At 63.5% G+C, this 23,681-nt stretch overlaps 2 protein-coding genes across 5 annotated transcripts in view; one reads left to right on the top strand and one right to left on the bottom strand.

The window, feature by feature from the left end:
• The window catches only part of YARS1 (tyrosyl-tRNA synthetase 1), a 79,734-nt gene extending 78,444 nt beyond the window's left edge, over positions 1-1,290 (top strand). For both annotated transcript variants that reach the window (XM_072355717.1, XM_072355716.1), the window contains exons 13-14: positions 112-253; positions 480-1,290. In XM_072355717.1, the coding sequence (XP_072211818.1) occupies positions 112-253; positions 480-590 (253 nt within the window). In that variant the 3' untranslated portion in view covers positions 591-1,290. The remainder of the gene's footprint in view (positions 1-111; positions 254-479) is intronic.
• A 244-nt stretch (positions 1,291-1,534) lies between these two features.
• On the bottom strand, positions 1,535-20,338 carry NHSL3 (NHS like 3). Of its 3 annotated transcripts, none has more exons than XM_072355732.1 (7): positions 20,037-20,338; positions 7,498-7,653; positions 7,220-7,275; positions 6,071-6,188; positions 5,619-5,735; positions 2,649-5,519; positions 1,535-2,386 (listed from the first exon to the last, which is right to left on the bottom strand). In XM_072355732.1, the coding sequence occupies exons 1-7, from the start codon at positions 20,260-20,262 to the stop codon at positions 2,364-2,366; spliced, it is 3,567 nt and encodes a 1,188-aa protein (XP_072211833.1). In that variant the 5' UTR covers positions 20,263-20,338; the 3' UTR covers positions 1,535-2,363. The 3 variants fall into 3 exon arrangements, with proteins under 3 accessions (XP_072211833.1, XP_072211834.1, XP_072211835.1); XM_072355733.1 differs by lacking the exon at positions 20,037-20,338 and adding an exon at positions 14,507-14,720; XM_072355734.1 differs by lacking the exon at positions 20,037-20,338 and adding an exon at positions 8,956-9,177.
• Between the last annotated feature and the right edge of the window lie 3,343 nt (positions 20,339-23,681).

Raw genomic sequence — 23,681 nt, 5'->3', positions numbered from 1 at the left:
TCAGGGCCGTCCCCTCCAGGGGTGCAGTCCAGATCCTCAGAGCCTGGCAGTGCCAAGGGGCAAGTGGGCATTGCCTAGGGGTGACTCCGCTTCCTGTGTTCCTCTCTGCAGTGTGGGGGAGCCACGGCAGGTGGAGCCCCTGGACCCGCCTGCTGGGTGCTGTGCTGGGGAGCGTGTCTACGTGGAGGGCTACGAGGACGGGGAGCCTGACGATGAGCTCAAGCCAAAGAAGAAGGTGTTTGAGAAGCTACAGGTGAGGGGCTGTGCTTGGGGCTGGGCCACGACACAGAGCAGTCGAGCTGAGGGCTGGGGCTTCAGGCACTGAGTTAGGGCAATGCTGAGAGCCATGTGGATGCCACTCTTCACATCACTGGGTGACTTCAGTTTGTCTGCTTGCTGTCCGTGTCAGGCAGCATCCAAGGCAGCCCCAGCCTGGGTGTGTCCCAGGCCTGACCCCATTCCCCTGCTCTGCTCCCCAGGTCGATTTCCGCATCTCTGAGGACTGCATCGCTCAGTGGAAGGAGAGAAACTTCCTGACCAAACTGGGGAACATCTCATGTAAAAGCCTGAAGGGCGGGACCATCAGCTAACAAGCACCAGAGCCACGGCTCATGCCTCCTGCCTGGCCCCTCCATCCCTCCATCCAGGCTCTCCTCCCCAGTCTCTGCCATCTCTTTCCCCGGAACCTTGAGCAGAGGGCTTAGCCCTTTGGGACCTGGCAGCTCTGGACCTGAATTTGCAGTCTCCCATGCACTGTAATAGTGAGAGGCTGCTGAAGAGCTGGCCCAAACATCTTTGCCTTGGGTCTGCTCAGCCTGCATCAGTACCTCTGCTGTGGGCCAGAGCTGGGGCCTGGGCAGCGGCACCACATCTAAGGGACATGTGTTTCTTGTGCCCGTGTCCTCTGGCTCATCACTGAGGTCACTGACTTGCTCCCCGTTGTGCCATGGACTAGAAAGCTGCCCGCTGGTTGTACCTCTGGCACAGCATGTGCAGGCACTGCCATGAGGATTGAAGGGGAAAGCTGCTTGATCAAACCTGTGTTGCTGCTACCAGGGTGGGGGACATCTGCCTGGCAGCCAGGTCGCTCCTGTCCCCTGCTCTGCTCCATGCACAGCCCACCCGGGGCCGGGGCTGCTGCTCATGGGCCAGGAGCCCAGGCACCCCCCTGCCATACCAGGTCTGACCTGAGTCCATGGCAAGCTGGGGCTGGGTGGGGTGGTAGGCCTTTAAACACTGACTCGGGAACCATCTGTCTGTCATAACCCCCAAATAAACTGTCAAGCTGACAGCGCCTGGGTGTGCCCATCTGTCCGGGGGGAGGTGGCTGTGCCTGTTCATGTGCTTTAGTGCTGCCAGGAAAAGCCAAACACGGAGCCCAAGTTCTGCCCCTCTGTGGGGACCAACAGCCCAGGATCCAGCCCCTCGGGGGGGGTCTGTGTGCACCCCAGAGCTGCTCAGCACTGAGACGCAGTGAGGCTGTGGTTGGCAGCAGCCAGGATCAAAGCCAGAAAGCACAGGAGGCAGTGAGCTTCGGTCATCATCTTTACCAGCCAGGTACAGAGCTCTGAGGGGCTACTTGGCGGCAGAGGGTTGTTTGGTTTTGGTTCATTTTTTTTGTTGTTGTTGTTTTTTGTTTGTTTTTCTTACAATCAAAGAAATCAAAACGTGACCAAAGTTTACAGAAACAGAAATCAAGGCTCCACCCCAGAGCCCAGGGCCTGAACAGCAGCTCATCGGGCTCCTACTGCAGCCACACTGTGCCCAGCAGCAGGTTGAGCTGTGGGCAGGGAGCAGTGCTGGCCCAGAGACCCCTCGTGCTTTTCTCCAGGGCTGCAGCCCCGTTCCACTCCATCCAGGGCTCCGTCTCACGCTGCTTCTGCTGCCCCCAAGTCCTCCCAGGGGCGGCCGTGGCCGAAGCCTCCCAGTTCCTTTGTCCAAAGTGCTTTGATTCCTCGTGGGCCCAGCTGGCTGGGAGCAGGTTGGATCCAGCTCTGTGCTCAGGCAGCGCTGTCCTCTTCCCATGTCCTCACCTGTGTGGCTGCAGCCCCTCGCCCTCCTCTCTGTGCAGCTGCTCTGCTCCACACGCGCAAACCACGCGGCAGCGCAGCAGGGAGGAGCGCTGGCTCTGGGCACAGGCCTCGAGTCCAGTAAAAAACAATAATGCAAAATAAAGCTGTAGTACTTAGGAAAGTGAAACCAACACCATTTTTGCATAAATATCATCAAGGCCATGGAGGCTAAGGCTGTTTGCTTCCTGTGGTAAGTTAGTCGCCAGTTCCACACTCATCCGTTGACCTGCCCAGGTCCCTGAGAGATTTGGATTCCTGTCTGCGGGGGCACAAGTCCTGCAGCTCCGTCCTTCAGGCCGTCTCTCCCTGTCTGTCTGCAAGGCAAGAGAGAGGAGCCCATCAGGGACCCGTTCCTGCGGCCCAGCCTCCCACAGGCCCACCCCTGCTGTCCTGTCCTGCTGTCCCACAGCAGCCGCAATGCAGCCTGTGCTGCGCTGGGTCCCCCGGCCATGAGCACCCACACTCAGCTTCATTGGCTCTGGTACCACCCCCAGCATTGCCGTAGCCCTCAGCCAAGGAGCCCCCAGCACGCACCAAGGGCTCAGCCGGCACCCCCAGCCCCGCTGTTCTGCATACCTTGTGCTGGTGGCTCTGCAGCCGCGGCACTGCTGCCCTCAGCCGTCCCCACCGTCTCACTGCCCGTCCCGCTCTTCTCCTCCGCTGCCACTGCCTTGACCTTCCCGTCTGGTGCAGGGGAGCCCAGCGCCTCCTTTGGGCTCAGGGGGGATGGAGATGGCCCCAGGCCGAGTGAAGGCTTCTTGGCGACAGGAGGGGGCACTTTGCCAGGCTTTCTGTGCGCTGCTGCCTTGCCCTGCTGAGCAGCAGCCGGGGCTGCCGAGCGCTGCCCGGAGAAATTCATCAGCTCGGTGACCAGGTTCCTCTTCAGGTCGGCCTGTGCCTCAGGGGATGAGGGGGTCTCGATCACCAACTTCTTGGAGCTTTTGGCGAAGATGAAGCTGGCGGTGGAGGTGGGGGATTTGTGCCTGGGGGACAACTGCCCATCGCCAGCGGGCACCTCCAGGCCCGGAGGAGCCGTTTTGCCACCCGAGGATTTCGGAGCCAGCCCAGAGGCCTCAGCAGAGGACACAGCGGAGGCCTTGAGGTGCACGGCAGCGTGCAGCGGGTTTGAAGGCACCGCATCTTTGGCAGGATTGGGCTGCCGCGTGGACAGGGCCCGCCGGATGGGCTTCTGCGGCACCGCGCGCTCCTCGGTCACAGCAGGAGGCTCCACACTGACGGAGCGCAGCCGCACCATCTGCAGCAGCGAGGGTGTGACGATGGGCAGGCTGGCATCCTCCTTGGGCACCGGGCTGCTCTTGCTGCGCGATGCTGGCTCCTTCTTGCTGTCTGCCCGGGAGCCGTTTGTCGCCTTCTTAAGGCAGATTTGGGGCGGTAAAGCAGGAGCTGAAGGTGGGGGGAGAGGTGGTGGTGGGGGCACGGTGACCCCGGGAAGTGGTGTGGTGGGGGGCGGCGGTGAGCCCTCCTGCTGGACGCATGGGGAGATGGTGGTTGAGGAGGAGGAAGATGTGGCGGCCACGCTCGGTGTACGGCTCTGCCCAGCTGCTGGGGTCAGCACGGCATCAGGCAGGGGCAGGCTGGAGAAACAGGCTTCGTCTGGAGGGGGGAAGTCTGCCATGGACAGGTCGTGCTCCTCAGGGGCCGGGGGAGGCGGTGGGGGCCAGGTGGCCTCCGTGGGGGCCTCACAGGCAGTCTCAGGGCTCACCTCTGCCTTCTTGGCTGGTGGAGGAGGTGGGTGGTAGGCGGGCGGCGGTGACGGCGGTGGTGATTTGGTGCTGGGTTTGGTGGAGGGCTCCTGCCCTGCGGCACTGGGCACCGATGGGTCTGGTGAAGGGGTGAGGGGGCCGGTGGGGGCAGTAGGTGTCTGGGGCTTGGTGGGTGGTGGGGAGAAGGGAGCAGGCACCTTGGGATGCGGTGGGATGACAAACCTATCCGAACGGCTCTGCACGCAGTGCGGTGTCTCAGAGGGCACTGGGTCTGAGGCAGAGGAGGAGATAGAGGTGAGGGAGGAGGAGACGGACAGCGCAGGGGACTGTAAGGAGCAGACCCTGTCCGGCTTCTGGGGCTGGACCCTGCCTGGGGATGCGGATGGGGGTCCCAGCCCCTTGGTGGGCAACGTTGGCGTCCCGCTCTGGCTGGAATATCCACTGGAGGGTGACATGGTGCGGTCAGAGCCATCTGGGCAGCTCCACTTGGGCTGAGCTGAGGGTTCCCTCAGCACCACCGTTATTCCGTGCTCACCAGGGCTGCCCCGTGAGGTCTTGGGGGAGTTGGTCCCGGCCAGGCTCTCAGAGCGGATGCTGCTGGTCTCACTCAGCGACACCGATGAGAAGACCTCATCCTCAACCGTCGGGCTGAAGGGCTGAAGGTGCTGGGACCAGGGCACGTCGCTCGCCTGCTGTGGTCGCCAGTTGGGCTTGGGGGGCAGCCCCAGCACCTTGTTCTCCCCCTCCACCTTTTGGTGCAGTGAGAATGTCCTGCGAGGGGGTGCCGGGGGCTTCTTCATCTTCCTGAGGGAGACGCTGCGTGCCGAGGAGCGCTCACTCACCAGGCTGCCCGTGTCCGAGCCCTCTGCCTGGCTGCTGGTGCTGAAGGCCGGGGATGTGCGGCCGCTGCTGCCGCCCACACTGCGGGGCCCCACGGCCAGCAGCCCGTGTGCTGTGTGCACCGCAGCCACGGCAGGCTTGGAGCAGGCGCTGCTGAAGCTGGCAGAGCTGTACACACTGATCTGATCGGTGTCAGAGCGTCGCGCCGTGTCGGCTTCGCAGCACAGCCCAGCCTCAGGCTGCCGGCGGTCGGAGCCGCCCTGCGAGGAGATGGTGGAGCTATTGGAGACGATGGTCTCGGTGGACTGCGAGTGGCTCCAGTTGTCGCTGGAGGAGGAGGGCTCACGGCTGCGGGTGCTGTGCTCCGAGAAGCGGGTGAGGGAGCGCACCGAGGCCGGGCTGGATGACACCAGGCTGCAGCGGCTCAGCGTCCGCACGCTGCTCCTCGTCAGGGCCACCACGTCCACCATAGGCGGCAGGATGGCGTTGGGGATGATCTTAGACATGTAGGTGCCCTGGGGTGAGATGGACATGACGGGGCTCAGCAGCTCCGGGGGGTTGGCGCTGGTGGTCATGCCTGGCACGGCCAGAGACTTTGGCCTCGCCATGGGCGACAGCTTGGCCGCTGTCTTCCTCCCCAGCAACGTGTCGTCGTAGTAAACCCGGTCAATGTGCTTCTGCAGGGCTGTGTCTGTCTCCTCCAAGGCTCCCAGGCGCACACGGGCACCCCCAGGGACGTCCAGCGGTGGCAGGTTCCCATCGATGGTGGGGATGCGGATGGCGTCACCGGAGACCTGGCCGCCATTCAGCAGGGGCTGCGGTGCCCGGCTGCCCACGTGCCCATCCACAGGATGCCCCCTGAGCTCACGGCTATTCCTGAGACCTGGGAGCAGGGAGAAGTGAGCATCAGCACCCAGCTGAGGTAAACAGAGCCCCAGGGATGGGACTGAGCCCTACAACAACCCTTTGGTCGTGCACTTACCCAGCTCCTTCTGGACGTGCTGGGGGATGCCCAGCACTGTTGTCCTCCTCTCCTTCCTCTTCCTGCTGGCCTTCTCTGAAGATCTGGAGAAGGAGTCATGTGGTCGGAAGGTGGAACCTGTAAAAGGTGTGAGTGAGTCCAGCTGGTGTGACATGAGCCCTGGGCCATGTGTCCCTGTTGTCTGCAGCCCAGTACCAGCTGCTGCTCATGCACCCGGCACAGTCCAGGGAGCATCTGCAGCCAAGCAGGGAGGAGACACTGTGTGCCTGCCTGTCCCCTCACCCAGCTCCACCCCAGCGTCTGTGGCAGCTTCTGACTCAGCCAGAGCTGCTCTCTTCCCTCCAAAGGCCCCCAGATCCCTGCAGCGGCTCTGAGCCTCGAAGCCCCCCCAGGGATTCCTGCCACCCCCAACCCCTCGCACCCACTTGGCTCCTGACCCCACAGCCCGGCACCTTTCCGCTGGATCATCTCGGAGCGGATGGAGAGGGCGTCCTCAGAGGCGCTGTCGGTGATGCAGGAAGCCGCCTGGCTCCGTAAGGACACGCTGTCATCCTCTGACAATGGGCAGGACTGCGGGGGGACACAGTGGGCTCAGATGGACCCCAGGCTGTGGGGAAGGAGCGGCCCTGTCCCCTCCAGGCCCCTTTTCTGCAGCGAACTGACTCCACAGCCCAGACAAAAGCTACTCCGAGGGCCAAAGGCTGAGTCAGCCACACCAGCAGCCAGAGTCCTCCCACTAGGAGCGGGGCCGGGAGCAGCCCCAGGGACCCCAAACAGTCCTGTGGACCCCAGAGAGCAGACAAGCCAGGACCAGCAGGGCAGAGGGGCTGGCACTGCCCTGTCCCCTCACCAGGGGGAATCATCATCCTCATCACCACTAAACCAAAACCACCCAAGGGCTGGGGCAGGCTATGGGGTGGCAATGCCAGGGGAAATATGGCATACACGTGCCACTCTGGGTTCACAGCTTCGTAATAAGCATGGCTTTCTGTGCCCCCTTCATCCCTCCAAAGCATCTCCCAGAGGTCAGGACAAGACACAGCCCCATGAATCTCCTTCCCGCCTGCTTCTAATGGGTTAAGGTGGCTGAGAGCCAAAGGGAGGCAGCAGTTTAAGCAAATACACGTGGGTGAGGCGCTGGGAGCGGGGTCAGAGCCCAGGGAAGCAGCAAACTCCAGCTCAGCCAAGAGAGTGGGAGTTTCTCATCCGTCAGCAGCCAGGGAGGGGCCCCACCATGGGGCTGGATGTGGCCAGCAGACCCTGTCACACCATCCCATCTCCTTGCCTCACTCAGCACTGCCAGGGGACGCCAGTGGGGCAGACAGGGGGGTCAGAGGGACATAAGCATGGTGGGGGCCATAGGCAGAGCCACATGAGGCAGGGCACAAGGACAGGGACAGAGCCTCATCATGGGACAAATGGGACAACACTGAGGGGCACACAGCCCATTCCTGCCCCCTCTCCTGGTCCTGCAGCCATATCCCTGCCTCCTCTGGGCTGCAGTGCTGCCCTCTGCTCTGTGCAGGGTGTAGGGAGGCTGCCCCTCTCACTTTACACCCCACAGAGACCCTGGCATGGCTGGATGGAGCTCCCGTGCTCACCTGGAGGCTGTTGGTGTCCCCGTGGTCCCAGGCACTTTTGGTCTGCTTCTGCTTCTCTGTAGGAGGAAGGAAGGGGATCAGTCTGCAACTGCGGAGCACAGCCAGTGCCCCCCAGGGCAGCAGCAACTGGTGCCACCCCCAGTGCTGGACTCTGGTCACTCTCCGCAGCGCCGCCCACATGGGCAGGCCAGCCAGCTGCCCGGGGCACTGGGGACAGCAGCCCGCAGCCCTGGGGACGTGGCCCTGCAGCGGGGGTGCTCGGGGCTGGCAGTACCTACCTTGGTGCTGCAGGGATTTGAGCCCCTCGCGGGCCTGGTTGTGCAGCTCCTCCAGGTGCGGGGGCCGCGTGCTGGGGAAGAAGACGTTGTCGGGGCATTCATCGCCCGGCTTGTACTGCACGCTCAGCCGCCTGTCGTTCTCAGTCTTGGCAGCACCTGCAAACGCAGAGGGGTCACCCACCCAGCCCCCTGCACGTGAGCAGCCCCCGGCCCTGCAGCCAGGCAGGATGCAGTCTGCCATGAGCTCAGCGCACAGGAACAGCCTCGTCCCTCCAGCTCTGCCTGATCGATCAGATGGAGTCAGGCTGTCTGCGCTGCGAGATGCGGCGTTTCCCCCCCTGCAGCCAGCACTGCCCTGGGGCTCAGCACCTTCACTGGTGGCCAACAAAGCAGCATGCTGTGGGGATAGAAAGACCTCTCTCCTTCCATAGGATTGCATCATCTCAAGGCCTTGCAAAGAACCCAGGGAGCAGGGGCTCACCCCCAAGCTGGTACAGAATATGTAAACCACGACACAGTCTCCAGGGGACCCTGAGGCTGCCGTCCCACCTCCATGGTCGCACCAGGTGGCAGAGCCCCCCGTGCCACACCATGGTCAGCACAGGGCCACGCTCACCCATCTCACAGCCCCATCCCTCCCAGCACCCAGCGGTGCCCACAGCTGGCACCCCTCCCCAGCTTTGGTCCCCATTGTTGGCTGCACCTGGCAGCACTGGGGCAGGGAGGCACAGGGACAAGGGCACAGCCCAGATCGCTCCGTCCACCCTCAGCCGCCTGCAGAGCCTCCAGCTCTTCCTGCCTGGAAAAAAACAACTTCAGGCAGGGAGGGGAAAGGAGGGGAAGGGAAGGGAGACAACGGGAGGCGGAGGGGCTGGAGGGAAACACTGCGGGGATTCCGGCACCACTCAGCATCCACTGCCAACTGGGACAGCCGCTGCCTTGTCACACCCAGGCCTTGTCCCCAGCACAGCTCACACCCGGCCCCAGCCACGCTCTGAAGCTCCGGCACACAAAGAGCAGGCCCTGAACAATGGAGCCAGCCCACCCTGCCGCACCGCCAAGCCAGCTGCCTCCACCAGCACCCACAACACTCAAAGGCTTGGCTGGGTGCGGAGCACGTGTGGAGGGTCTTCAGGGACCTCCTACGCTGGGGTGCAGGGACTCAAGGCAACCACAACCCCATCGCACTGCCCTTCCCCTAAGAAATGCCCCCCCCACTGCTGGCAGCCCCTGGCCTGACCCCCACCCGTGTGGGCTCAGCTGCTTTCTGGCATGTGGGGTGCAATGAGCTGCGCCCAGCACGACCCCGCGGTGAGAACCGGACCGGTGACCTTCGCTGCCCTCCTCGGGTCGGCAGCTGCTGCAGGGACCCCCCGAAGGCACGCGGGGCACTCCGGGGTTGCATAAGGACAAGCGAAGCGCTTCTCCCTCCCTCCTCTCCTCCTCGTCTCCACTCACCCTTCTTGAAGAAAGCCAGAAGCGAGGAGAGGTTCCTGCCCATGAAAACCACCATGGTGGCCAGGAGAAGGGGCTGCTCCCCGCGGGAGGGGGGCTCCGCCGCCCCCAGCCGAGGCTCTGCCGCCGCCTATCGCGCCGGGGGGCGGATGCTGAACCCTCAGCTCTTGCTCCCCACGCCCGGCCGTGCCGCAGGACCCGGCTGCAGGATGCCCGGCGGGAGGATGCTCGGCCGGCGGAGCGGCTGCGCGGGGAGAGGCCGGAGCCGGGGGATGGGGGGGGGCCGCGCGGCGGCAGGAGGGGACAGCCCGGCTGCTCCCAGAGCGCTCCCGGTGCTGGGAGGAGAAGAGCAGGGCCCCTCCTCTGGCCTCCCGCTCACCCCCAGCCCTCCCTCCCCTCCTGCACGAAGCGTGCGGGGACGCGCACTGCCTGGCATGGGGCTGAGAGCAGAGAATCCCCCCCAAATTCCTGTGCTCGGGGGGAATCCTGCCGCATCATCCACACCAACCACGCCTGGTCCCCACTGGGCACAACAGCCCTGCAAAGCGGAGAGCTGGCCTTCACACCGGTGTGGCCAACGGGGAGGAGCTGGGGGGCTTTATGTCCCCAGACATCACCCCTTGGGATGTCCCCACGTCCCCACCGTGTCCCCCAGCACGGCAGCGTCACGGTCACTGGAGCCTGTGGCACTGGGGGATAACCGGGCTTCAGACCAGTCTAACCAGTAGCTCCAGCCGCTGGGGCAGGTGGGGAGGGGGGAGGGTTGGCAGCTGCAGCGCCCACGCACAAGGGGATAGAACTGCTGGCAGAGGCCGGGAGCACCCACACCTCTCTGCACCCCTGCACCACCGTGCAGACACTGCCAGGATCCCTCTGTGTTGCCAGATGGGTGCAGCATGTGTCCCCTGCAGCTCCTGCACACCTACAGCCCCGCAGCTGGCAGTGGCACAGCACTGTCCCACAGCAGGGCAGGATTGGCCCCACGGCCCACATGCTCACCCAGAAGGTGCCGGCAGCCACAGGCAGACTCTCCCAGCTCTTTTCTCTGTGCAAAGGGAAAAGGGCCATAATGAAAGGGCTGAGGGTGCACAAAGCAGGCAGCACGTGCTGCACCAAGCGCTGCCCTCTGCTCTGCAGGCATCATGAGCAGCAGTGCCAGCACGGCTGGGGGAGATGCTACGCTGCAGGAAGGGTTCAGCATCTACAGCAGCAAAGGATGGAGCAGGACGAAGCTGCAGCCCAGCACAGGGGGATCCCACAGCAGAGGCTGCAGCTGCAGCCCACACCGGCAGCAACACGCCCGCGCGGAGCTGGCGCCCCATCCCATCCCTCACTCATTCCTTGCGACGCACCCTGGATCGACCCGTCCCCTCCAGGCTCTGCTGCTCCAACCTGGCACACACGTGCCTCATGTGCACGTGGCAGCCGCATCCTGCAGCGGGAGGACCTGCCCGGGTTCCTGCCCCAAAACAGATAGGATGGCCCCAAGGATGGTTTCCCTGTACGGGACCTGGCGTCCAACAGGTGAAGCACTGCTGACAGCAGGGACAGGCTAGAAGAAGAGACCAGAGCTGAGACTCCAAAGGAGCATAGCTGGGTCCACGCAGCTGAGGATGCTGCAATGAGATGGTGCTGGCACCACTGCAGGGACACAGCTGAGCCACAGGGAGAAACCCTCCACTGCCTGGCTAAGGGGCGAGCGCTGGCTCCGTGCTCCACACTACGCCTGCACCTCCTGCAAGCGGCGGGCTGGGCCACCATCCCCAGGTGTGCGCATCCATTGCTGCCTGCACGGCACTGCCCCGACTTGCCTTCGGGTCCTGCGGCGGGGAACAGGCAGCGCCCGCCCGGCACCACTGACTCACCGGGGAAAAATGGGGAGGAGGAGCAGGGGAGCTGGCACGGGGGCTGCAAGGTCCCGGAGGAGCAACGGGAGGAGATGCCGCCTTCCCTTCCTTGTGGCACTGGGGACTTTCTGCACCATGGGGCATCAAGCGGTGCTTGTAGGCACCACGTGGCGACACCCATAGGGTGGAGGGACAGCACAGTCCCTCCGTGCCCAGAGGGCTGCAGGAGCTCCCCACCCTTATTGCTGCCCCAACTCCGCACAGGGCCTACACAGTGGGGCTGAGCTGCCCCAAGGCAGGACGAGCACACAATAATATTGATGGTGGCTTTGGCCACACGGCCCGTCACACAGCGCTATCTGCAGGGTTACAGCCTGCCCTGCTCCTCGCTCCAGGGCTGATGTTCCAGCCAGGAAAACAACTTCACAAAGTAAATAAACACGACCCGGATGGCGCTGCTGGCTCCGTTCTCAAAGACAATCCCATGCAGGGGCAGAAATAAAATTAATTTTGAATGGGAAAACAAACATGGGTTTTCTTCTTCCTTTCAATTAACAGTGCAGAAAACTTCCACGAGCACCCCAGGCAAGTGAATGGCCACAGCGAAACAGGCAGGGATGGGATGGGAGGAAAACCCCACCTGGGGGAGAGCTGTGCTCCACAGCTGCTGTCGGGCAGGAGCACAGCAATGACATGGGGACAAGCTGAGCCACAAAAGCACAGTCTGTGCTCCGGTCACACAACACACCGGGAGGCCGCAGTCCTTCCTGGGCTGCTCCATCCCTCAGCCCCACAGAGCTCATAGGCAGCACAGTGCCCACTCCCAGCCCATTGCACGGGGCCTCCTGCTGTGTCCCCACCCGTGCTCAGCCCCTCCTGAGAAGCCACCAAACAGGTTTGAAGGTAAATAGAGTCTGATCCGAGAGCAGGATCCGGGTGGGAATGGCCCAGACTGAGTGCAGGCAGACGGTGTGCGAGGGGAGGGCTGGGGGTGAGCCCTACACATGGCAGCCCCCAGCTGCGGGCACACCTCTGTCACCACCGCCCTCAGCAGTGAGCCAGGCCGAGCCGTGCCAAAGTCCAGAGCTCTGTCAGCTCCGTGTCCACTGAGCTCCTGCCCTCCACCTCCCACACACCCTTCCCGGTGCTGCCTTCTCACTGCCCACATCCATCCCCACCACACGTGCCGTCATGCCCGGCGCTCGCAGGGACCGAAGGCAGCCTGCGAATGTCAGCCTGTCCCGGCAGGTCCTGCTCCGTGCGGGAGCGGATCCAGGGAAGGCTCAGAGACAAGACCCTGCAGGTTCCTCCACACTCGGCAGCACGGAGGGCTCCCAGCAGCGGGACCTGCAGCTCCATCGGCCCCGCTGGCTGCTCAGCACCGCGCTCCCGCTGGGCGCAGCCTGGCCCGGTGCCACGTTCCTGCACCCTGACTCAGCAGGGCCTGGCGGGGCTGTCCTGATAAGGAGCCGATAAGAGGCTTCGGTCTCCATGGTACCCAAGGACTGCCAGGGACCTTCCCCACTCAGCTCCTGCCGTAAGGAGCCCGGAGAGGAGCAGAGGGGATGCAGCAGGGTCACGTCCATCCCCTGCTCAGACACAGGGAGGTGGACGAGGCAGAAGCAGGGCTGAGCCGCTCAGGCTGAGGATGTGTTGCCTCTCCTTGGCAGGGAGCAGGTTGTGGGCAGCTCAGCCTCCCGCCAGCTCACACGGCTCCTGCCCTTTCAGATCTAAAGGCATCGGGCAGCCACACAGTGCCGGGCTCTGCTTGCCTGAGTGGCTGGCAGAGAATGAACCCTGTGGGAGTGGAGAAACACAACAAAGCCCAGGACACGGAGGTCACACGGCAGCAGCCAGCGGGTCCAGGGAGGAGCAACTGCAGATATCCTCAGAAAGCACATGGCTGGCCAAGCAAAACTCCTGCGGAGCCGAGCAGCAGCGGGAAGCGCGTCCAGCCCCAGCCACACCAGCCCACCCCAGGAGAACCAGAGGGTGGCGGTGGGGCCGAGCGGCCAGAGATGGGGAGCACAGGATGCTGCCGGCCTCAGCAGCACTGAGACACGATGATCCTCAGACCTGAGATCTGGGATCCCTGGGGCTGCTCAGGGCAGGACGAGCGGGCAGCACCGTGGCACGGAGCGCGGCACCCTGCCCCCAGCCCGGATCCCAGCTGCGCCCTCCGAAACGCTGAAGCGACACAATGCAAATTCTTTGGCTTTGTGGCCGCCGCGCCGTTGCCATGGAGTGGTGGCAGAGAACAAACAGAACTTGCCCCATGTTTTCTCAGCGCCTTCCACCCTTCAGCCCTCCTCACCCATCCCAGCATCTGCCTGGCGGTGCTGCACCCACCGTGCACATTTCGGGCCCATCTGCCCACATCACCATGGTGCAGCCAACCTGAAGTCCCCAACCCGCAACCCCAGGCCTGCAGGGGGACATTGGGTGCAACCTCTGGAGCAAGGCACGGCGCTGGCAAAGCAGCCAGGCAAGCAGGAAGCTTCCTTCTGGGAGAGAAATGCCCCAGCCTGGAGGATGGATACAGGATGGGACCAGTGGGACCAGGGGCTGCTCAGAGCCCCTCATAGGGCAGCACAGGGCTGACAAGGAGCAGGGGACCAGTGCCCAGTGGGACCAGCACCACCAGTTTGATGGAGAGAAGAATGCAGGGAGAGGGGTCGCGAGGAGCCTGCAGGGTGGGAGGTGCTCACTTCACTTCTCCACCATCTGACTCCCTGGAACTTGTTTGCTTTGCTTAATACCCATTCGATTTCAACAGGTAATTGATGGTGTGGATAAATGAAGGCTTTGTTACAGATGTTACACACCTTTTACCCCTCAGTTATGAGGCTGAGAACGCACCATGCGCATTCCCAGAGCCACCCACTTTGCAAAGCCCAACCTGTCCCTCTGCTCCAGGAACAAATGGGACCTGCAGATCCCCTGCAGGGCTGAGCCTTCTGGCTGCCCACTGTGCTCTGCTGGTCACCTCTGAACCACATCTTGCAGTTTCACATGCCTTTCTTGTGCCCCGAGCCCAGACAGGGAGCTGAATCCAGGCTGTGACACATTTGCCTTGTGACAAGAGGGACACTGGGATGCTGGCAGAGTTGGCAGCAGAGCCCCAGTGCTGGCTCTGAGCAGAGCAGGATGTGGTGGTGCTGGGGACATGCACCAAAGGACACCAGAGCTGGCACACACCACAGGAAGGGGCCTCAGCATGCAGAGAGTGCAGACAAGCCACCAAACGGCCCTCAATGCCACCTCAGTCCCACCAACCCCACCTGTACCAAGCCAGGAGCACAGTCAGATCCCCTCCCCACCCCACGCAGAGGAAATGGGGAACAGCTTAACATCAGCAGGACAGGTCAGCAGCCTCACTGCTCACAGTGCCCCAGTCTGACAGAACCAGGAAGGGGGCTATCAGGGACCCCAAGGGTCAGATAACCCCGTATATGCATCCAATTCACACGGGACCCTCCTTTGGATCAAAGGACTGAGCTCTCTCTGCCTCCTCCAGTCTCCTGAACTGCACCCCCAGGCATAAAGCTGTGATGGAGTCAGTACCCCCAGCTACATGGTGAGAGCTCTCAGCCCCCACCATCACCCCATCCTCACGGGGTGCAGTCTGCTCCCCCAGCTCTGTCACTCTCCTCTACAGCCCCCCAAGGGCACGGATCCAGCCACCAACGCGCCCCCCCAGCTCCTACCTGCCCTCGGCTTCCCAGCCCGACCCCATGGCCAGAGGGATCCCGCGGGACTCCTCTTGCGGTACGCGTTGCCCATGGCTCCGATCTCGCCCTCCACCGCCTCCGGGTGGAGGATGCTGCGACCCTACATGGCGGTGCTGAGGGGGCTGCCGGGGGGGCCCACAGCACAGGGCTCCCGGCCGCCCGCTCCCATCGCTGTGGGAGCCCAGCTCGCAGCCGGCTCTGCCGGAGCCAATGGCAGAAGGAGAGGAGTGGCCTCTCGGGAGCGCCCGGCAGCCCTCCCAGCCCCGGATCGAGGTGGGCGCTGTGGGTGGGACCGCAGGCATAGGGGGTACGACCCCCCCCAACCCCACTCTGCTCTCTGCGTTCTGTTATCTGCGCTTCATTCTATTGACACAGTGCCCACAGCCATCCCGGATCACGGGTTGGCAGCACCAAGTTGAGCCCACAATTTCTGCCTGTCACGAGCACAGCTCTTGCACTGCGGGAGATACAGCCCAGGGTATTGGGGGGGTCCCAGGACCCACAGCCCCAGCGGTGCCCTCCATCCTGACCTCCCAGGGGCAGCAAGGCGATGAAGTTTCACGTATCTGCTCCCAGAGCTGCGGCCAGAGCCCACCCGGCTGCACGAGGACATCACTCCAGCACCTCACGCTGCCGGCTCTGCACGCTCCCTCCTGGTTGATCCCAACCCCACGGCCTCGTGACCGCCCAGCCGTGCACTTTTGCAGGCAGCTGGCAGGAGAGGGCAGCGTGCGGGCAGCTCAAAGCGGCGCTGCAGTGACTCTGCACAGACAAGCCTGGAGCCGGGTGGCTGCGAAACGCGTGGGCACGGCGGGCAGCCCGGCCGTGTGAAGTGCAGCTTTCCATGCTGGTTTTAATGAGAAAATTAAACGTGTGAGGGCAGGGAGGGGTCAGCTGGTCACAGGGTGGGCAATTCCTACCGGCGCTGTTTATGTTCCTTTGGTGATTCAGCGGAGGCTCGGATAAATAGGAAGGATGGTTTTGTGGTGAAGGCGCCGCACTACAACTATGGAGGTGATGGAAAACATTATCAACCGGACGCCCCGCGCCGACCTCCCGAGGTGATCCACAATGGTTCACCTTTGGACTTCAGCCTCCTCCTCTGCTGTGGAACTCGCACTGCTCGGGTTCCCACCAGCACGAGGCAGAGCAGAGAGCGCTGCGGACAGAGCCTGACCCCACGGCGCTGCAGCAGCACGGCCCATGGCTGCGACACCCTGCTGGGGGCACCGTGCAGCCCTGGGACCGGACCATGATACGGGCACACAAGCAAGAGCCAGAGCTCCCAGCTCAGCAACGAGGGGTGACTCCACTGCACCCCCACATCCTGGGGCTGCTGCTTCAATGCAGACACACAGACCCCTGCGCTGCACGATTCCCCCTTCCGCCATGACACAGCTTCACCAAGCGCTTCTTGAAGCGAAGCATTTTCACTTCTCTCCCTGCAAAAAAGAGGGGGCTGGAGCCTGCAGCGCTGCCCCAGATACAGGCAGACACTTCCCTGTTGCTCCAGCACCCAACTCCTACTGAGCAGCCACAGCGCTGCGGGGGCTCCAGCAGGGAGCAGAGCCAAGGTCAGAGCCAGCCCCACCAACAAGAGCAGGGTGGAGGGGCAGGGGGATGGACAGCGAGGTACAGATCTCGTCATTGCTGCACATCCAGTCCTGGTGGGGTCACACACTCTGCCAGGCGGGCAGCCCACACCCAATGGGGCCGAGACCCCCATGTGCCCACAGGGAAGGATCGGTCCCCACGCTGACCCCATCGCGGAGCAAACAGAGCGGGAGCCGCGCTGCCTGAATGAGAAAGGAATTCAGCCCTTGTTCCCTTAATGGGGAAGCAAAGCTCAGAAAGGCAAAGGTGACACAAAACCCAGCTTAAGATCCCCAATCATTAACAGCAATACATAACCAGGAAGGTTTCACATTAGTTCCTGCTGCAGCCGGAGCCCGGGCTGTCAGCTCCGTGCAGCTCCTGGCCCCGGGGCACCGCAGCTCTCAGTGCAGGACACAGGGCTCTGCTGCTCTGGCAGGTGGAGGATGTTTCGCTTCATCCCTGCCCAGCTCCTCACCCTCCGCTGGCCCACGTTCCCCCCGGCGCCGGAGACGAAGTCAATGATGATATTGTCTTATGAAATAAAACCTTCCTTCTAAAAGGAAACACGACTCCGCTGAAATGGTTTTATCGGCTCTTACGGAACGTTATTTGCAGGAGCAATTCCTGCAGTTGTCTCCAGGTGGAATAGCTGTGGTTGAGGACACACCTCTCTTTGTTCAGCCCAGCAGCTCCAGGCCCGGCCGGCAGATTCCTGCTGCTCACATTTTCTGGACTGTCACTCTCTGCCTTCTGCAGATTTAACAAACCCGTGACGGCGCGGGCAGTGCAAGGAGCACAGCACCAGGAGCACAGCACCGGGAGCACAGCACCGGGAGCACAGCACCGGGAGCACAGCACCGGGAGCACAGCACCGGGAGCACAGCACCGGGAGCACAGCACCGGGAGCACAGCACCGGGAGCACAGCACCGGGAGCACCAGGAGCACAGCGCTGCACTGCCACCTCCCCACCACCTCCTGCACTTCAGCACAGCCCAGCAGCTCGGGACAGTAACACACCAACAGCAAATGGCGACGGCGCTGCCGTGTGACAGCGGAGATGGGGGACGTGGGGGGCAGAGGCACGGAGCTGCTATCAGAGCAGCACACACAGCCCCGCAGCGCCCAGCCCTGCTGCGTGCCTTCAAAGCTGTGTTCTTAACCCCAGCACTCAGAAGTCTGCTGCTGCCGCACGAAGCTGGCATCAAACGTGAGAAGCCAGCGCTCAGAGCTCCTGGCACATCGATCCATTTCCTTTGCTGGGGAATCACGAGTGATGTTGGGAGGCCCATACAGAGCCATAGCCGAAAGCTGGGCTAACACCCGCAGTGCACAGCCATGCAGCAGCCCGCTCACAGCCCCCTGCTGCAGCACACAGCACTGCTGAGGGTTAAGAGGCTGTCAGCCCCCCGCGGGTCTGCAAGCTCTGCTTGCACAGGAAGAGAGAAAGCTTTCAGCTCCCTTGTTCCCAACCAAAACACCTCCTGCAGACAGCAGGAAAAGCAGTCGCACGGCGCTGCGAGAGCAGAGGGCCCTTTGCTTCACCCCAACATCCCAAGGGCTGACAACACCCCCAGCTCCACAACAGCAGGGCAATGCACACCCTGGGGAGCGAGCGGTGCTCCGTCACTGCAGGCACCACAGAAGCAACTGCAGGAGGGCAGAACGACCCGAGCGAGGGCTGCAGCTCACGAGCACTCCTCCAGCTCACACATTTCTTTCTTTTTCCATCTTCCAGCCGCCAACGCACGTTGGAGCGGTGGAAGTGCCTGTGGCCGTCACCCAAGTGCTCATGGATGCTGCAGCCACTCCTCCAGGCTGTGCTGGGCCCGAGAACACCCAGCAGCAGAGGGTTCCAACCCCCACAAGGGCTGCCCCTGCCCGGTGCCATTCCTCTGCTGAGATCCACCCGCTGGAATGATGGCATCCCAGCTGTGAGCAGACAGAGCTGGGATTTCCCATCAGATGGGCCACAGGGCTGATCGAAAATGGAACAGCTTCCATCCTGTAGCTCCCAAGGTCTCAGTGCTGAGCAACCTGGACCCAGCTGAAACTGAGGTTGGGAGCAGGAACAGCCCTGACCCACAGCTGCACCCCTCACCCAGCACCCAGAGCCACAGCTGCTGCAGAGCTCAGCACCACACAGACACAGAGAGAAGAGCACAGCGCCAGCAGCCGGAGCCCACAGTGACCTGCTTAATGCTCCTCTTCCCCACCCCACAGCTCCCAGCTCGACGTCTGGAAGCACTGCCAGGTTGGGCCGAGCCCACAGCTTCACACAGCGCCCAGTGCTGCCAAGCTCTGCACGGACATCACTGCACAACACGGAGCTGCTCGGGGAGCACCGCGGCCCTGTTACATGGGGAAGGACGGCACGCAGCACCCGCCCGAGGTCAGCAGGACCACAGCACAGCCCCGGGATGCACACAGCCGGGCCGGAGGTGGTTAAGCAGGGTGGGGCTGCCGAGTGCTGCAGCCAGCCGGGTGATTCAATCCTGCATGAGCTGCCATCGCTGCACGTCCACGCACTGCCCCACATCGCAGCTCTGCAGGAAGCAGGGACCCCACAGGGGCACAGAAACCCACAGCACTGCCACCCACACGGGTGCTGAGATGCCAAACGTGCGGCCAGCAGGGTGGCAGCGCCCGCTAACACAGCCCAGGGAGCAGGTTGGAGCCGTGAGTGCTGATCGGTGGGTGAGCAGTAAAACTTCAGGAAAAATAGTTAATTAGGAAAAATAATAATAATAAAGAGGTTTGACAGAGCTGGAGCGGGCGCTCCTGCAGGGCGGAATAGAGGAACATCCATCACATGCTTTGGCACGGCTTGCTTTTTCTGCTCAGGTTTCAGGCTCGCAGCAGCGCGCTCCGTGTGCTGCTCCCAGGCAGCACCTCAGGGACCCCCCGCACAGCCCGGCCCACGAGACCCCCCTCGCCTTTCCCCGGTCCCTCCTTCCTTATCACGCATCTCAGCTTCTTGAAGCCGCGGTTCTGGGGATGAACCCCCCGGGGTGAACGCAGGAGGGAATTCCAGGTGAAGGCATCAGGGTGGCACCGATGTGACCGAGGAGGGGACACCGCCGTGGGAAGGACGGCCGTGTGACACAGCCGGGATCCCGCACAGCGCAGGGACGGGGCTGTGCCACCCCTCCTGTGACCGGGAGCAGCCACGGAGAGCAGAGCACGGCACAGCCCCGCACCTCCACACATCGCACTCTGCGGGCGGCTCCAGACGGGGACACAGATGGGACACGGAGGACAGCAGTGCGCGGACGGGGCCATACCGAGGGCAGGAAGGGCCACACCTGGAGCACAGCAAACACCGGGCCCAGGAGGAGGAGGAGGAGGAGGAGGCTGGCGTGCCTCCAGGTTTCCCGCAGCCCCAGCGACCTTCTGAGTCAGCGCAGAGCCAGAGCCGACCCAGCGAACCGGCAGCAGCCCTCGGGGCAGCAGCGAGAGCGCACCGGGGCCCGCCGGGTCCGTCCTGCTGCGGTCGCCGTCACCCCAGACCCCCTCCCCCCCCCCCAGCAGCCGCCGTGATCCCGCTTCGGCCTCTGCACGGCCAGCAGCACCGAACCCTCCTCTGCCACCTCCTCGGTCACCACTTCAGCCTCTCCTCAGACAGCCCCACAGTCGTCACCCCGACCCCTCCTCGCCCTCCCCCTCCACTCTGACTCGGCCACCTCCACGGCCGCCACCCGCAGCCCTTCTCAGCCACCGCCGCCACCCCGACCCCTCCGGGTCAACCCCTCCAGGACCACCTGCACGGCCACCACTCCCCCTCCAGGCCCCACCTCCCAGACGCCCCCCGGGATCCCCCCGGCCACTTACACCACGACGACCACGTTCCCCCCCCAGGTCCCCCCAGCGCTCACCCCTCGTCCCCCCTCTCCCCCCGGCGCCCACCCTCACCTGCTCCGCGCAGATCGGGACTCGCAGCCTCCGGGCTCCCCGCCCTCCTCTTCCTCCTCCGGCCCCGCAGCCAGCTGAAGGCCCTCCGCAATCCGCCCCCTTTGCTGCCCTTCTTCTTCCGGGGGGACACCTCTGCAGGGCCGGGCTCGGCCTCGCCGCCGTCCGCAGGTGCACGCGGGGCGGACATAACCGCGGCGGGCAGAGCCCCGCGCCGCCCGCTGCCCATAGGGCCGGGCCCGCCCCGGCTGCGGCTCCGGCTGAGGCTGCGGCTCGGCCCCAGCTCCGGGCTCCCGCCGAGCGTTACGGCGCCGACGGAAAGTTTCTCCGGAGCCGGAGCCGGGGCGGAGCCTGCGGCCTCGCCGGGCTGCGGGAGGACCCGGCCCCGGCCCTCCGCTCCGCCCCTCCGCTCCGCCCGTGCGCAGGTGGGGACCGCGGCCCCGGAGCCACCTGCGGGCGGGCGGGGCGCCGGGGCCCTCCGGGTAACCCCCGCGGGGCGGCTCGGGGTCCGCCCGTCCTCGTGGCCGTGGGGGTCGCTGTGGGCAGCGCGCCGGAGAGCCCGAGATGGCGCGGGGCCGGGGGCTGGGCAGGCTGCTGGACGGAGCGAGGAGGGCAGCGGGGCCTTCCAGGGAGCAGCACTGGGTCCGGGGGTCTCCCCTGCAGCACCCAGCAAACATCTCAAGAGGGACCACCGGGAGCTGTGAGGTTCTCCCTGAGAGCATCCGGGGGTCTCCTCGGGACCGTCGGTGCGTTTAAGGGTCTGCTCGGCTCTGTCAGAGGACCCGAGGGCGTCCCCATCGCCATCAACAGATCTAAGAAACGATGGCTCCACTTGCAAACTGGAGCAGCCGGCGGGTCGTGCTGCTGGGGGGCAGCGGGGGGCACCACAGCCCGGCTCGGAGCTGCCATCCCTGCGGGAAAGCGGGAGGTTTCTGCACGTTCACGGCACCGCTGGGCTGAGCTCCCCGTGAGGATGCGCTGCTTAATGGGAAAAGCTGCAACGCTGCTTTTAAAACTCATCCTCTTCCCGGAGGCTCACACACCGCCTGGCTGCGTGCCCAGCGGAGTTTGCCAATGTCTGGAAATGACTAGAAGAATTCACAACACAACCAGCCCGTCCCCCCCTCAGGCTGCCCGACACGCCGCTGTCCCGTGCGGGTGGTGGGGCGGGGGGCTGCGCTGCGCTCCTGCGCTCCGACAGATCCCAACGTGCTCAGCGTTAACGCGACGTGGCGCTGAGCCCTGCCGGCTCCTGCAGGACGGTGGGGGCTGGAGAAGCTCTTCTGTCCCTGCTTCTCATTTCTCCCCTCTGCCGCTCTGACCTCTGACCCAACCCCAGTGGACGCTCGAGTGCTGGGGCAGCCGTTTCCCGGCACCTGCACTCCGTTCTGGGACAGCCCCGTCCAGCTGGGCTGCCTTTGGGCTTTTGGTGACCCCCAATGGCGTGCGCTGCTCTGGGGCAAAGCTAATCCCCAATCAGGGCGTTTGTGTTGACTTTCTGCCACCGGCTCCAAGTTCTGAGTCACGAGCCTCCCAAAAAGATCCTGTTTCTCACATCTCTCCCCTCCTCGGATGTCGGCAGAACCAGTTTGAAAAACATTTTTGCACGCAGTTACGGAGCAGTGTCCAATGAGACAGCGAGGGTCGGTCGTTCTCCATGGAGAGCTCTGGGCAGAGGGGAGCAGAGCGGCTGGGATGGGGCAGGTCAGCTGCAGCCCCCACAGCCTGGTCCTCAGCGCTGTGTGCTGCAGCCACCAGAGCTCTTGGGGTTGGTTCTCTCAGCCCTTTTCCTGCCCGTGTCAGATGGAGGTGGTGGGACAGATCCGTGCCCAGAGCCAGGTACCTGCTGGCTCCACGGGCACAGCCTCGTGACTCACTGATCCTGCAGTGCCTGTGGGCAGTGGGGGAAAGTCCCTGGCACAGCCACCGGCCCCACTGCACCCCTGCAGTGCTGCCCCCACCTCAGTGCACTGCTGAGCCCTCGCCACGGGGTTGAGAGCTGGTGCTGCTGCTCCCGGTGCTCAACCCAGGGCATGGAAAGGCCCAGCATCAATGCCCAGCATCGGCCTTGTCTGCAGCACTGCCCTCGTTAGTGGTCGCTGGGCCACAGAGATGTGCACACACATGTACACACACACATACATGTGCAGACACACGTGTACGTGTGCACACACCACAGTGGGCATCACTGGAGCAGAGGGGACCATCCTATCCCAGGGATGGTGCCACCAGGCCAAGCAGCCTTGACACAGATGTTTGAAGCTGGAATCTGTGTCGTGCCAAGAGATAACACAGCAGCAGTGAGGGTCAGAGCTGGCAGTGTTGGGGGCTGCAGCTCTGTGCCCCCACAAGGGACGGACACAACACGCCCAGCTGGGCCGGCACCCATTCTGCAGCAGCTGTGCTGGTACCAGTGCTTTCCTGGTGCCTCGCTGTGGGCAGAGCGGTCCTGGCACCAGATAAGCAGGAGCTGCTGACGCCTGCAGCCCAGGGCAGGGTCTGACCCCGCTGCCATGGAGCTGCCAAGGTCTCTGCTGAGCCGCGAGGACGGCGCCTTCGGGCTGCAGCTTTCATCTCTGCCTCAGCTGGGTCTGTGCCCACACTGCCCTCCTCCTCCTCCTCTGTCCTGCTGGTGACCTTGTGCAGACCCTGAGCATCCTTATCTGGGATTTCTGAGGCCTGAGGCAGCTGCAGCATTTCAGCAATGGGAATGGGGTGAGACCCAGCACCACAATGTGGCCACAGCCCTCATCCCAATGCAGCATCCCTACAGTGGCAGAACCTCAGCTTTCAGCTGGGGAAGCTGAGGCAGGAGCAGAGCGGGTGCCCTCTGTCTGGCAGTGGGACACCGCAGCAGGCATTGCGTCTCCCCGTGTTCCAGCAGCTGGAACATTTCCCTGCAGATACTCTCCCACCTTCTCCCTGTTTGCTGGAGCAAAGTCCAGGCAGCTCGTGCACGGACAGAGCCGTGCCTGCTCCGACACCCGAGCCGCCCGTTGCCTGGTTATGTCCACAAAACAGCCGGGCTGATCCTCTTACCAGGAACAGCTGAGCGCAGCCCTGCGCCTCCCGGGTACCCCAGCAGGGTTTGCTGCACGCCTGACCCGCGGGTCCCTCCGCCTGGCAGATGCAGATGGAGATGTCTTTTTATCTGCACAACTTGTCCGAATGGACAGCATTCCTGTCCTGGTGAGTCAAAAGCCTCATTGCGAAGAGAGGAGCTTCGTGGAAGGAAAAAAAGGTGCACCGAGCTGAAAAAAGCAACAGGGTCAGAAAAAAAAGTGCAAGCACCCAAATCTTCCCTTTCCTTTTAAAGCTCTGCTCCCCCCCCATTGCGTGCTGGCGGGCCGGGCCACGGGCACAAATAGTTATTTTAAACCAAGCAGTGCTGAAGGTGCCGGCGTTGGGGACGTGGGGACGCGGTGCCATTTGGGGATGTTGCAAGCAGTGCTGCGCGTTGCTGGGCGGTTTCGGGGCACGTAAGCTGGCAACTTCCTGAGCTGTGAGTTCTGACTTCCTGAGCGGGCACGGCCAGGGCGGAGGTAGGAGGAATTTTGCTTTAATTGATGCATAAACTTTGCTTTAATCGATCGCTTCTGCCCTTCTCCTCCTCCAGTCACAAGTCGGGGGCTACCAGGGCCACAGCCC

Source organism: Excalfactoria chinensis, chromosome 22, assembly GCF_039878825.1.
Source record: "Excalfactoria chinensis isolate bCotChi1 chromosome 22, bCotChi1.hap2, whole genome shotgun sequence".
In the NCBI taxonomy this organism is placed as follows: Eukaryota; Metazoa; Chordata; class Aves; order Galliformes; family Phasianidae; genus Excalfactoria; species Excalfactoria chinensis.
This window is presented reverse-complemented; position numbering and strand designations above follow the sequence as displayed.